Source organism: Triticum dicoccoides, chromosome 3B (assembly GCF_002162155.2).
Source record: "Triticum dicoccoides isolate Atlit2015 ecotype Zavitan chromosome 3B, WEW_v2.0, whole genome shotgun sequence".
Classification (NCBI taxonomy): Eukaryota; Viridiplantae; Streptophyta; class Magnoliopsida; order Poales; family Poaceae; genus Triticum; species Triticum dicoccoides.
The window spans coordinates 848676798-848687702 of NC_041385.1; the positions used below are offsets into that span (position 1 = coordinate 848676798).

At 44.1% G+C, this 10905-nt stretch overlaps 1 protein-coding gene and 1 non-coding gene across 2 annotated transcripts; both read left to right on the forward strand.

Annotated features, from left to right (window-relative positions):
• Positions 1–380: 380 nt before the first annotated feature.
• TRNAL-UAA lies at positions 381–464 on the forward strand. The gene has a single exon. It is a non-coding gene; the product is annotated as a tRNA-Leu (tRNA).
• A 3172-nt stretch (positions 465–3636) lies between these two features.
• LOC119282664 (dnaJ homolog subfamily B member 1-like) lies at positions 3637–5521 on the forward strand. The gene is made up of 3 exons (XM_037562809.1): positions 3637–4220; positions 4298–4617; positions 4912–5521. The coding sequence occupies exons 1-3, from the start codon at positions 4053–4055 to the stop codon at positions 5375–5377; spliced, it is 954 nt and encodes a 317-aa protein (XP_037418706.1). The 5' UTR covers positions 3637–4052; the 3' UTR covers positions 5378–5521.
• Positions 5522–10905: the final 5384 nt, after the last annotated feature.

The window sequence follows — 10905 nt, forward strand, 5'->3', positions numbered from 1 at the left end:
CGAAGGTGGAATGTGTTGGAACCGTCGGGGCGGCTGTAATGATGGAAATGCCCAAATGCGCAGGCTCCAGTTGGGGTTTTTGGGTGGGCCAGGCGTGTCAAAGTCCAATGTGACAAAGGTCTGGGCGCCCCCAAACCACTTATATATTTGGTTCTGATTTGTAAGATTTCAGACAATTAGACCGGTCTAAACAAATTTGATGACCCATGCTGGATGGTAAAAAAAATGTTCGGACAACCCGATTCAGACATTAAGGGTGATCAGGTGATCCGCGTTTGGAGTTGCCCTGGGCGAACACACCCTGAATGTTTATTCGTTCAAAACATGGAAACATTAAATTATCAGCCATGGGTACGGCTAGTGATGAAAACACAAAAGGTGCTGGTTTGCCCGAGTGGTTAAGGGGGAAGACTTAAGATCTTCTGCAGTCAAGCTGCGCGTGGGTTCGAACCCCACAGCCAGCATTCTCAATCTTGTTTTATTTTTACGTGCACGTTATCATTTTTTTTCTCTATTATAATTAGAGATCGTCCTCATTAGTTGATGTTTCTCTGTTCTTTTTACAATCTTGTTTTATTTTTACGTGCACGTTATCATTTTTTTCTCTATTATAATTAGAGATCGTCCTCATTAGTTGATGTTTCTCTGTTCTTTTTACAATCTTGTTTTATTTTTACGTGCACGTTATCATTTTTTTCTCTATTACAATTAGAGATCGTCCTCATTAGTTGATGTTTCTCTGTTCTTTTTACGTGTATATATTAAATTAAAGGAAGATTGTCCATATTAGCACATTACCGGTCTATTAAAATTTTGACTTTCACATTTTTTAAAATTCTGGCCCCAGGAGGCAAAAATCTTCTCTCACAAGCATGCGTGTTCTAGGCTTTTGGCAGACGTACATAGTTTTTTCTCTGACAGATACAAATACTCAGGGTGATATAACAAGGTCACAGCTAGAGACATCTATCGAGCCAAATCTGCACCAGGGTGAATCGCCGCCGGGATCAAGGGTCAAAGAGAAGGATTTTATGGGAATCCAAACTCGTCGTGTCCGAATCATACTCGTCGTCGATGACTGAAGCAAGCTCTAAATACCAATTGTCAAGTTCAAACTACATTAAAACTTAGATATTTTGGAGGTCGATGGCAAGAGAATTATGACAATTTTAGATACATCTAAGGGCCAGCAAGAAACGGCGGCTAAGCTTTCCTCAATACAGGCAGAATGAGCTTGAAGCCTCTAGATCTATGGATTTATAGCTTTACTTTTTTGATTATGAACTAACTGTGTCGTTTTGTTCCCATCGAGCTCTAGATCCGGGATCCTTAGTCACTAGGCAAGACCTCTTCCAAAGGCAAGGTATTATGCAGGGTCTGGAATTGCTTAAGAATGGTGTCATTTGGCGGGTGGGTGATGGATCTAACATTGATATTTGGAGGGATAATTGGTTATCCAGGAGCACTGGCCTTAAAATTTCAGCTAAAAGGCATAATACTAGATTGTAGTGGGTCTTTGATTTGTTCTTGAGCGGGAGAAAGGTATGGGATAAAAATTTGATTAAGTATCTTTTCTATCCCCACAATGGAGAGGTGATTCTTAAGATTCGTATTCGTGCTTATGGGGATGGGGATTTTATTGCGTGGCACTATGAGAAAAATGGTATATTTTTTATTAAAATTGCATACAATTTAGCGCTTAAGTTGAAGGATAGTCAAGATAAATTAGGTCAATCTAGTGGCTATCCATGCGGAGAAAGAAGGCTCTGGAATTTAATTTGAAAGGCCAATATCCCTCAGAAGATAAGGATTTTTGCTTCGCGGGCCGCATCCGATAGCTTAGCGGTCCAGACCAATAGAGTTAACCGCCATCAGATTACTTCAGGTATGTGCTCTATTTGTGGAGTAGAAGATGAAAGCTCTTTTCATGCCCTCGTTTACTTGTTCTACGGCTCGTGCTCTGCGACTGGCCTTGAGAGAATTGTGGAATATTACTGATAAAGAGTGGTTCAAATTCTCGGGACCAGATTGGCTATTCATTTTGTTGGATCATTTGAGCTTGCAACTGCGAGAGCAAATTTTGTTTCTTTTCTGGCGAGCCTGGCACCTGAGAAATGATTTAATTTTGGAAAGGGGAAGGAATCCATTGCTGCTTCTGCAGTTTTTGTGGTCAACTACTGGTCTTCTTTTACGTCCTGTCACGAGACTGTCCAGGTTGTTCCTAGTAACAAAGGTAAAGAAAAAGTGGGAGGTGCTACACCAGTTTTCGCAACATCACAAGAACAGGTGGGATGGAAACCTCCACCAGATGATTATATCAAGATCAATGTCGATGCCAGCTATGTGGAGAGTATTAGTGCGGCCAGTGTGGTGGTGGCTGTTAGGAACTCATCTGGTGAAGTTACTATTTCTTTGTGGGACTTTCTGGGTTAGTATTACAGCGTGAATGAAGCTGAGTTACGTGCTTGCCTGGCAGTATATCGGTATTACTCTTTACCAGTCCATTATTTTGGAGACTAGTTGTGCTTTTGTCCATTTTTTCCTTGCAAATGAGAATCTTGATAGGTCTCCGCTCGTTGATCTGAAGAAAGAAGCCTTGAGTATATCGAGGATGCTCAAGAATTTTAAAATTGCGAAAATTAACCGGCATGACAATAAGGTGGCTCATGAAATTGCAAAGTTTAGCTTTATAAGCAAATCAGATGGGGTTCTTCTTAATAGTGTTCCGCACCGTGTGCCAAATTTTGTAATGAACGATTGTAATAACATTATTAATTAATTAATTAATATATGGGGGTTTTAAAAAAAAGGTCCCTTAACGTAGGACTCTTCTAAATGCTATAGCGTGCTTCTAAAACTATATATGGGGTTTTTGAAAAAAAATGGTCCCTTTACTTAGGACTCTTCTAAACACTATAGCGTGATTCTAAAACCATGGTTATAATCTAATTATACAATCTAGCTTCTTCCAATTATGAACATACATAGGTAGCTTTTTAGTATATAGAGCATAATGTATTTCACTGGTAATTAACCGGCTTCCTTGAGCATGAAAGGCTCAAAAAGGGGCCCAGTACACGTACAGCTGCGGGGAGAGAGAATATTCCCTTTACCTACCCCCCCCCTCCTCCCACCCATTTCAAGGCGGGGCTCACTAACCAATCATAAGCCTGCAAATCTTTCTCCCCGTAAGTAAAAATCTGCCCGTAGGTATAGCATTACTCATAGTTCCATGCCAAACAAGTAGGCAAATTTCCATGCACAGACACATGTATAATTTCATAGTGAGATATTTTAAATATTTATAATAACAAGCAATTTGAATATAGTTGCAGGACACATAATCCCAATAGATATTAACTGGAGCCGATCGTTGAACTCGTCAACACATTGGCATGAATATTCTTTTTCCCCGTACATCGCTGCCATCTCCCTCTTCCCCAAGCTTAATTTCACCTATACTCCTGATCCCCTTTCCGTGACCCCCCCGATCTAGGGTTATGACAAGCACGTGAGGCACTAGCACGCGTGATGTTTTCTAGTACGAGCTTTTCTTCTCCTATTCTTTGACACCCTCCAAATAAAGCAGGGCGAAACATATGGACGGAAATGCTCTCGATTCGCATTCTCCTCTGGCCTCCAAAGATCTCTAATTGTAAGCAATTAAACAACACCACCTTCTTCAATTCAATCTTGTTTGGTTGTGTTCTTCATCAGAGCAATCAAATGTGAGCCTCCTCTTCCTTGATTGATCTCTCGTGCGAGCATTTTTTGTTGGAATGTTTGGTTGAGTTCTTTGGTCAGATCGATCAAATGTTGTGTACCTTGAAGCTCCGGAGCCTCGTCTTCCTTTGGCGATCTTTCATGATAGCACTGGTCTCGTTCATCTCCCATTTCATCTGGTAATCCATGCAACCGAGCAACTGTCAATCGCCATACACCCAAATTCCCCATAAATAAATACATACTGCATACACAAGAATTATCTTTGCTATCGATCGGGGACCCGGAGAGTTACTCGTTCTTGTCATGCATCTTCATTACGGTTCACGATGGGATCGGTGGACTACTACGAGATCCTGAATGTCGACCGGAGCGCGACCGACAACGATCTCCGCAGGGCCTACCGGCGGCTGGCCATGCGGTGGCACCCGGACAAGAACCCCACCGGCGACAAGGACTGCGAGGCCAAGTTTAAGGACATCACCCAAGCCTACAACGTACGCTTTCATCGATGCATTCTGAACAGTGGATAGAATCTGTGTGTAATGCTTGATCGTTTTGCTTGCGTGATCAGGTTCTCAGCGACGCCAGTAAGAGGGCAGTGTACGACCAGTATGGGGAGGAGGGGCTCAAGGGCCCGCCACAGCAGCCCGCCGACGACATCTTCGCCGAGTTCTTCGGAAGCACGCCCTTCACATACTGCAATAACGCGCGCGGCAGACAGCGGCCGGGGTGGGACGGCGGCGGCTTGGGACGGCCTCACGGCGCCGGAGATCAGGGCGTCGGGGCGCCACCTCCGCCGGTGGAGACCAAACTGGCGTGCACGCTGGAGGAGCTCTACACGGGCGTCACCAAAAACATGAAGATCTCCAGGAATGTCGTCGACTCCAGCGGGTAAATGCACTCCAGTTTTGTCTAATTTTTTGGATTTCGCTCAAAACGAAACGCCAGATTTTTTTTACCATTGCAAATCGAATGTTTTTGTGCAAATTAGGGTGACAAATTTTTCAGGGACACATGGGGATTTCTGGCAAACAAGGATTTGCTGTGCAAAAAATGCCATGTTTGCTAAAAGAAATTGCCATGCTCGACAACATAAATTGTCATAAAAACAATCGATTTGACATGCTTAAAAATCTGACGTCGTATTTTTAACATTACCAAAATATTATGGTACGTGTCTCATAGGAGGATGAAGACGGAGTCCGAGGTTCTATCGATCGAGGTGAAGCCGGGGTGGAAGAAGGGTACCAAGATCACGTTCCCTGGCAAGGGCAACCAGCAGTGGAACCAGCTCCCCGCCGACCTGGTGTTTGCCATCGACGAAAGGCCACACCACATGTACCGCCGCGACGGGAAGGACCTGGTCACGGATGTCCGTCTCACCCTCCCGGAGGCCCTGGGCACGGTGATCGTGCTCCCCACCCTCGACGGCCGGGAACTGGCGGTGGACGTGGGTGGCGGCCAGGAGGAGGAAGCCACCGTGGTTCACCCCGGCTATGAGCTCGTGGTGCCGATGGAGGGCATGCCCATCGCCCGCGAGCCCGGCCGTCGGGGAAGCCTTAGAATTCGATTTGATGTCATATTCCCGGACCGGCTCAAGCGCGATGCGCGCCTGCAGATCAAGCGAATCCTGGAGGCCGACGCCGCTTGAAGCCTAGACGCCTGAGAGATATACATGTATGTTTTTTTCTTATGAAAAGCTTTAATGACAGATTATATTATGTTTGTAAATAGAGCTACATCACCCGCAACAGTGGTGGATTAGCACAATTTATTAGGGTGGGCCAATAGTGAGTTTGGCTGGGTTTTTTCTACTTATTTATTTTCTTCATAGCTACTAGCACATATGTCCGTGCGTTGCAACGGAAAAAATGATGTTTTATGCAAGATAATTAATGTCTCACAGCACTGGACTCACAATGAAGAACAATGCTGCAACGCAATATCCTTCTATAAAATGAACATAAAAAATACGATGCAATTTAGCCCTGTTCATATTTTTTTTGCCGAGCACAATCTCCCACCGATTTCATTTAAGTATAATCCTTCATTTAGTTACCATGACGTCCTCATCTGTTTTAGTCGGAAATCAAATCCTTCCTTTTCTAATTTAGCAGTCCCAACACACTGAAGCCTACAAATCCTTCCTTTTAATTATCCTAACTTTTTGCCTCATCTCCTTCCTTTAATTAGCCTCATCTATTTGAATATTCTATTTATTAAGACCATAATCTTTCTTTCAGTTATTCCACCGGTTTACCCATAGTCCTTTCTTTAATTAGCCGCATCCGTTTAAATATTTCATTTAAGCCCACAATTCTTCCTTTAATTAGCTCATTCGCTTAATTAGCTCGCCTAAACATGAGGACTGCCATTCATATATTTACAACGAGTTGGGATTAGTAAATGTGGATGATGCATATGTCGTTGGTTATTACATTGAAGATCAAAACAGGAGGTCTTGTGTTCAATTCCAACAATGTTGATTTATTTTGACCCAATTATTTTTTGCGGTCTTTATGAAAGCCCATCAACATACAAGTATCTGACCCATATCCCTTAGCTTGTGCGCGAGCTAACAATACGAAATTTTAGCGTGCACTCAAACCAAACGAAAAGGGCTAACCAAACCTAGAATACCTATTCCCTGTAATAGTAGGTATAGATATCGGATTGGCCAAAATCTCCCAGCATGGTCCCACCATGGGCCCCGCCCTACACCCTATTGCATCTGCCCTGACTCGCAATTATATGAACAAGAAAACATGATGGATCCATATTTCAGGTATAGTCTTGGGCATCCACCCTGACCCGCAATTACATGGACTTGCTAGAACATGAGCTGCTCTAACAATGAATAACGATTATCTGATCAAAATTGTGACATAAAAGAGCACTCTTTGTAAATTTCCGCAGCCGGTCCAATGGAGTTACAATCTTGTTGCATGATCTCAACGACCTCCGTGCAACCAATTTTGTTTAAGAATTAGGCCATTAAGGAGAGCACAAGCCTCAGCCGTCGTGGCATCATCGATAAATGGAATGTCGCTACTTCCCGTTGTGACAAAACGACTATGATCATCTATGATAATTGCGCACGTTCCTCCGGCACCAGTCGTCATAGAAGAATGCATTGTTTCACCGTGACTTACCTGGCGGCATTTCCACAAAATAAACTAAATGATGGTAGCAATTAGATAATTGTAAAATATCTCCGTCAAGAGAGGTGCTATAGCAGATTTGTCCAAAAGAAGTCTCTAAGATCGACAGTTCGTCATCACCGAGAGCACACGCAACTTGAATTATTTCAGCAATCCCAAGATTCCCCCTTTTTGTCAACAGGTATATGGGTTGGACTAAGATCATAGTATGCGGCCCTCCCTACCCTAAACACCTTTTTGTCCAAATCAGCAGTTAAGGAGTACTCGTTGCAAAGATCACTCCCACTTTCCCAGGTTAAGACAAGTGCGCTGCATGTACGACACTTGTCACAACTTGGAGTTTTCCCTTTTTTCGTAGATTCGTTTATTCAAAACGTTTTATCTCTTAAACCATGCGCCAAATCTCTAACCGTTTTCACCGTTGGATTTCTCACGTCGAGATCTTCAAAACTAGATCCCATGTTGATAGGTTTTGACAAACTTTTTTTAAAAAAAATGGACAAAAAAACCGAACCAGGAGCACGAGGTTTTTCCCTTTCCGAAAGAGGCACACCCGTGCCTCTCGCGGAATCACAACCGTGCCTCTCGCCGAAGCAAAACCATGCCTCTCGCGGAAGGAAAACCGTGCCTCTCGCGGAAGGAAACAAGAAGAGAAAATACATTTTTTTTCGTTTCCGAGGAGGCACGGCCGTGCCTCTGGCGAAATCACAACCATGCCTCTCGCGGAAGCAAAACCGTGCCTCTCGTGAAAAAAATAGAAAACGTGTCTTTTTCGCTTCCGAGAGGCACTGACGCGCCTCTCGTGAAAGCACAACCGTGCCTCCCGCGGAAGGAAACAAGAAGAGAAAACATGTTTTTTTCGTTTCTGAGGAGGCACGGCCGTGCCTCTGGCGAAATCACAACCATGCCTCTCGCGGAAGCAAAACCGTGCCTCTCGCGAAACAAAATAAAAATGTGTTTTTTTTCCGTTTCCGAGAGGCACGGACATGCCTCTCGTGAAAGCACAACCGTGCCTCTCACAGAAGCAAAACCGTGCCTCTATTGAAATAACAAAAAACAGAAAACACGTCTTTTTCCTTTTCCGAGAGGCATGGTGGTGCCTCTTGCGAAAGCACAACCGTGCCTCTCTCGAAAGCAAAACCATGCCTCTCGCGGAAGCAAAAAAAACAAGAAAATGCGTTTTTTCCGTTTCCGAGAGTCACGGCCGTGACTCTCGCGAAAGCAAAACCGTGCCTCTAGCGAAAGCACAACCGTGCCTCTCTCTCGAAAGCAAAACCATGCCTCTCGCGGAAGGAAAAAAAAGAAGAAAACGCGTTTATTCCATTTCCGAGAGTCACGCCGTGACTCTCGCGAAAGCAAAACCGTGCCTCTCGCTGAAGCAAAACCGTGACCCTCGCAAAAAAAAAAACACATTTTTTCATGCAATTTTTTTCCTATTTTTTTGTTCCATAATTTAAGGAAGACTGGTGGAAAACCGAAACGTCGAAAAAATTCGGAAAAAACCCCGTTTAAAATGCAGAAAACACGTGCGAAAAAAAACACAAAATCCGGAGGGAGCATCCAGAGCGCGACACGTGGCGGGCGGCCGAGAGCACGCCATGTGGCGCTGATTGTTGTGAGCCTCCCGAAAGAGCGCTCGTTAACTAGCGCATGCATGGGCCCCTAAGTTTGTCTTCTCTCCTCCAAATAAACAGATGCATTTTTTTAGAGAAAAGGCATCAACCGAGCCCGAGATGGGGCTTGAGCCTAGCCTGACTATGAATTAACAAAGCCATCAACCGGTCAGGATTACAAGCACACGCCCTTAGGCAAAGAGAAGAAATACACGGCAAAAAGATACATAGACGATGGACAGCATCACACTAAACCTCACACACTAAAGCAACTGAAGATAAGCAATGGAAGATGAAGCCGTAGCTGCCAAGGTCCTCAACCGAGAATGTTGCACCAGGAGCAAGATCGCACAGGCTCAGGGGAGAGGGGGACCGGCACCAGCGGGGCATGTCATCGCCACACACCTACGGACCCTGGCACGACACATCCAGCAGACCATCTTCGAAGGAGGCCCTCCTCGCCTGGATCGAAGGCGCCGCACCGTCGCAAGATGGTGTGGATGCCGCCCGAAGTGGCCACATAAAGGGTCAGCGCATCCCCCATGAGCCACCGGAGGCTCTCCATGAGTAGAACAACGCCGCTACAGATATCCAGCACCGGCAGAGGTATCCTAGTGAGATAGGTCTCCTAGCCTCCTACTTAAAGGCTCAAACTGAAAAAAAAGGTTAAAAACAGATTTTTAAAACACAAAAAAGGGCAGTTACCACAGGATAGTTGTTTAACCGCACGACAAAGTCAATTAGTATACAACGGCCGGATTTGCCAATATTGACAATCCGGTAACGCGGCGGTTGTTGCTGCATTGACTGACGACTCGCTGAACCGTTCTGCATACGGTCATCTCATGTTAGAAATCAAGAAAACTCTGGAGTCGCGTGAGTTTATTCCGTTGAAAGTTGAGCGTCATCAAAATAGAGTCGCTCATAATTTAGCTAGTATAGGAAGATCTGGTGGTAGTACCGCATGTTGGTTGCGCCGGGTGCCAGACAGTGTTGCTCATGTTGTACTAGCTGACTGTAATTCTGTTTCTGAGGAATAAAACCCACCTTTTCCAACCAAAAAAAACCACACAACAAAGTCAGTTTAGACGTGGTCTTTGCGCTAGTAATGACCTGCTGCGCCTGTGAGGACGCGCCGACCAGAGGCTGTCAGTGCCAGCGAGCCCTTCCGATGGTTACCGCATGAAACGCTATAATTATCGTGAATGCATGCCAAATTTTGCACGTATATTTGACTAGCACCGTCAAAAAAAATATTTGACTAGCAATCTACTCCCTCCGTCTTTTGAAGAGTATACTTTCAATTTTATTGGAAAGTCAAATATTTTTATGTTTGATCGTATTTATACAATAATGCACCAACATTTATGCCATCAAATTAGTAACACTAGTAGAATGCCCGTGCGTTGCTACGGGCTACAATGCATAAAAATGAATCAAACCAGTGATTAAGGTCGTCTTCAAGGTCGAATCTTATTTATCGCTCATATGTTTGTGTATGTTCATACATTAAACGGGTGGCTAGCAGGCTCCCCAAAATTCAACCATCTGAATAGTCCAGGTTCCGACAAATCACACCATATATGAGGAAGAAATGTGTTTGTTCAGACTATCGGCCATGTTATCTCTGACACATGGTCCCTACACAAAAAACCCACCCCATGATGCACCCTTCCCTTTTCCTGCAGGACCCTCCCATTCCCATCGTAGCGAGGTATTTCTCGCCGGAGCCTACGTCGTATATAAAGTGGTATGTTAATATGTAGATCTGTAAAAAAATCAAGAACAAACTCACTTTGTTTGTTTGGGAGATATAGAAAAACAAATAGAAAGAACGATTGATTCCACTCATATTGTTTGATCTTTAAATATATGATGAAGTGTTAACCAACACATTTATTATGCTTTCAAATTTTGAATGCCCGTGCATTACCACAACCCTTTAGCTTTCTTTCTCATTGTGTATATAAACATAATGCACACCAAATTTCATGTTTATAGAAAAGATAGTCATTATCACTATTTTTGTGTCGAAGTAGAAGAGCTCTGTGCGGAACTGGAAGGTGTATTACTGGCAGATGGTGATGATGGTGCCTGTTTTCTTGTATCTCGGTTGGAATTGGCAGTTGAAGTCAGTGGTGCCGCAGTAGGACGTGTGGGAGTAGAGGATGCACGCGGTGTCCATGATGAAGGTCGACCTGCAGAAAATTTAGTTCACGCCAATGCCTGTCGATCCTGCACTTCACGTTCAGCTTTGCAAGCAAGATGGAAAAAAACGAGTGATATTAGTATACTCCTTATACCCGAGAATGGTCTGAATCTCTTTATTTAATCCACCCATAAAACGTGCAAGCATAGCTTCATTATCCTCAACAATACCACATCTAATCATGCCAGTTTGTAAT

Bases quoted from the DNA above. Each gene is read 5' to 3' on its own strand.
- LOC119282664 (XM_037562809.1), top strand. From the start codon at position 4,053: ATGGGATCGGTGGACTACTACGAGATCCTGAATGTCGACCGGAGCGCG. The intron at 4,221-4,297 runs GTACGCTTTCAT...TTGCGTGATCAG, and splicing joins ACATCACCCAAGCCTACAAC to GTTCTCAGCGACGCCAGTAA. The intron at 4,618-4,911 runs GTAAATGCACTC...CGTGTCTCATAG, and splicing joins AATGTCGTCGACTCCAGCGG to GAGGATGAAGACGGAGTCCG.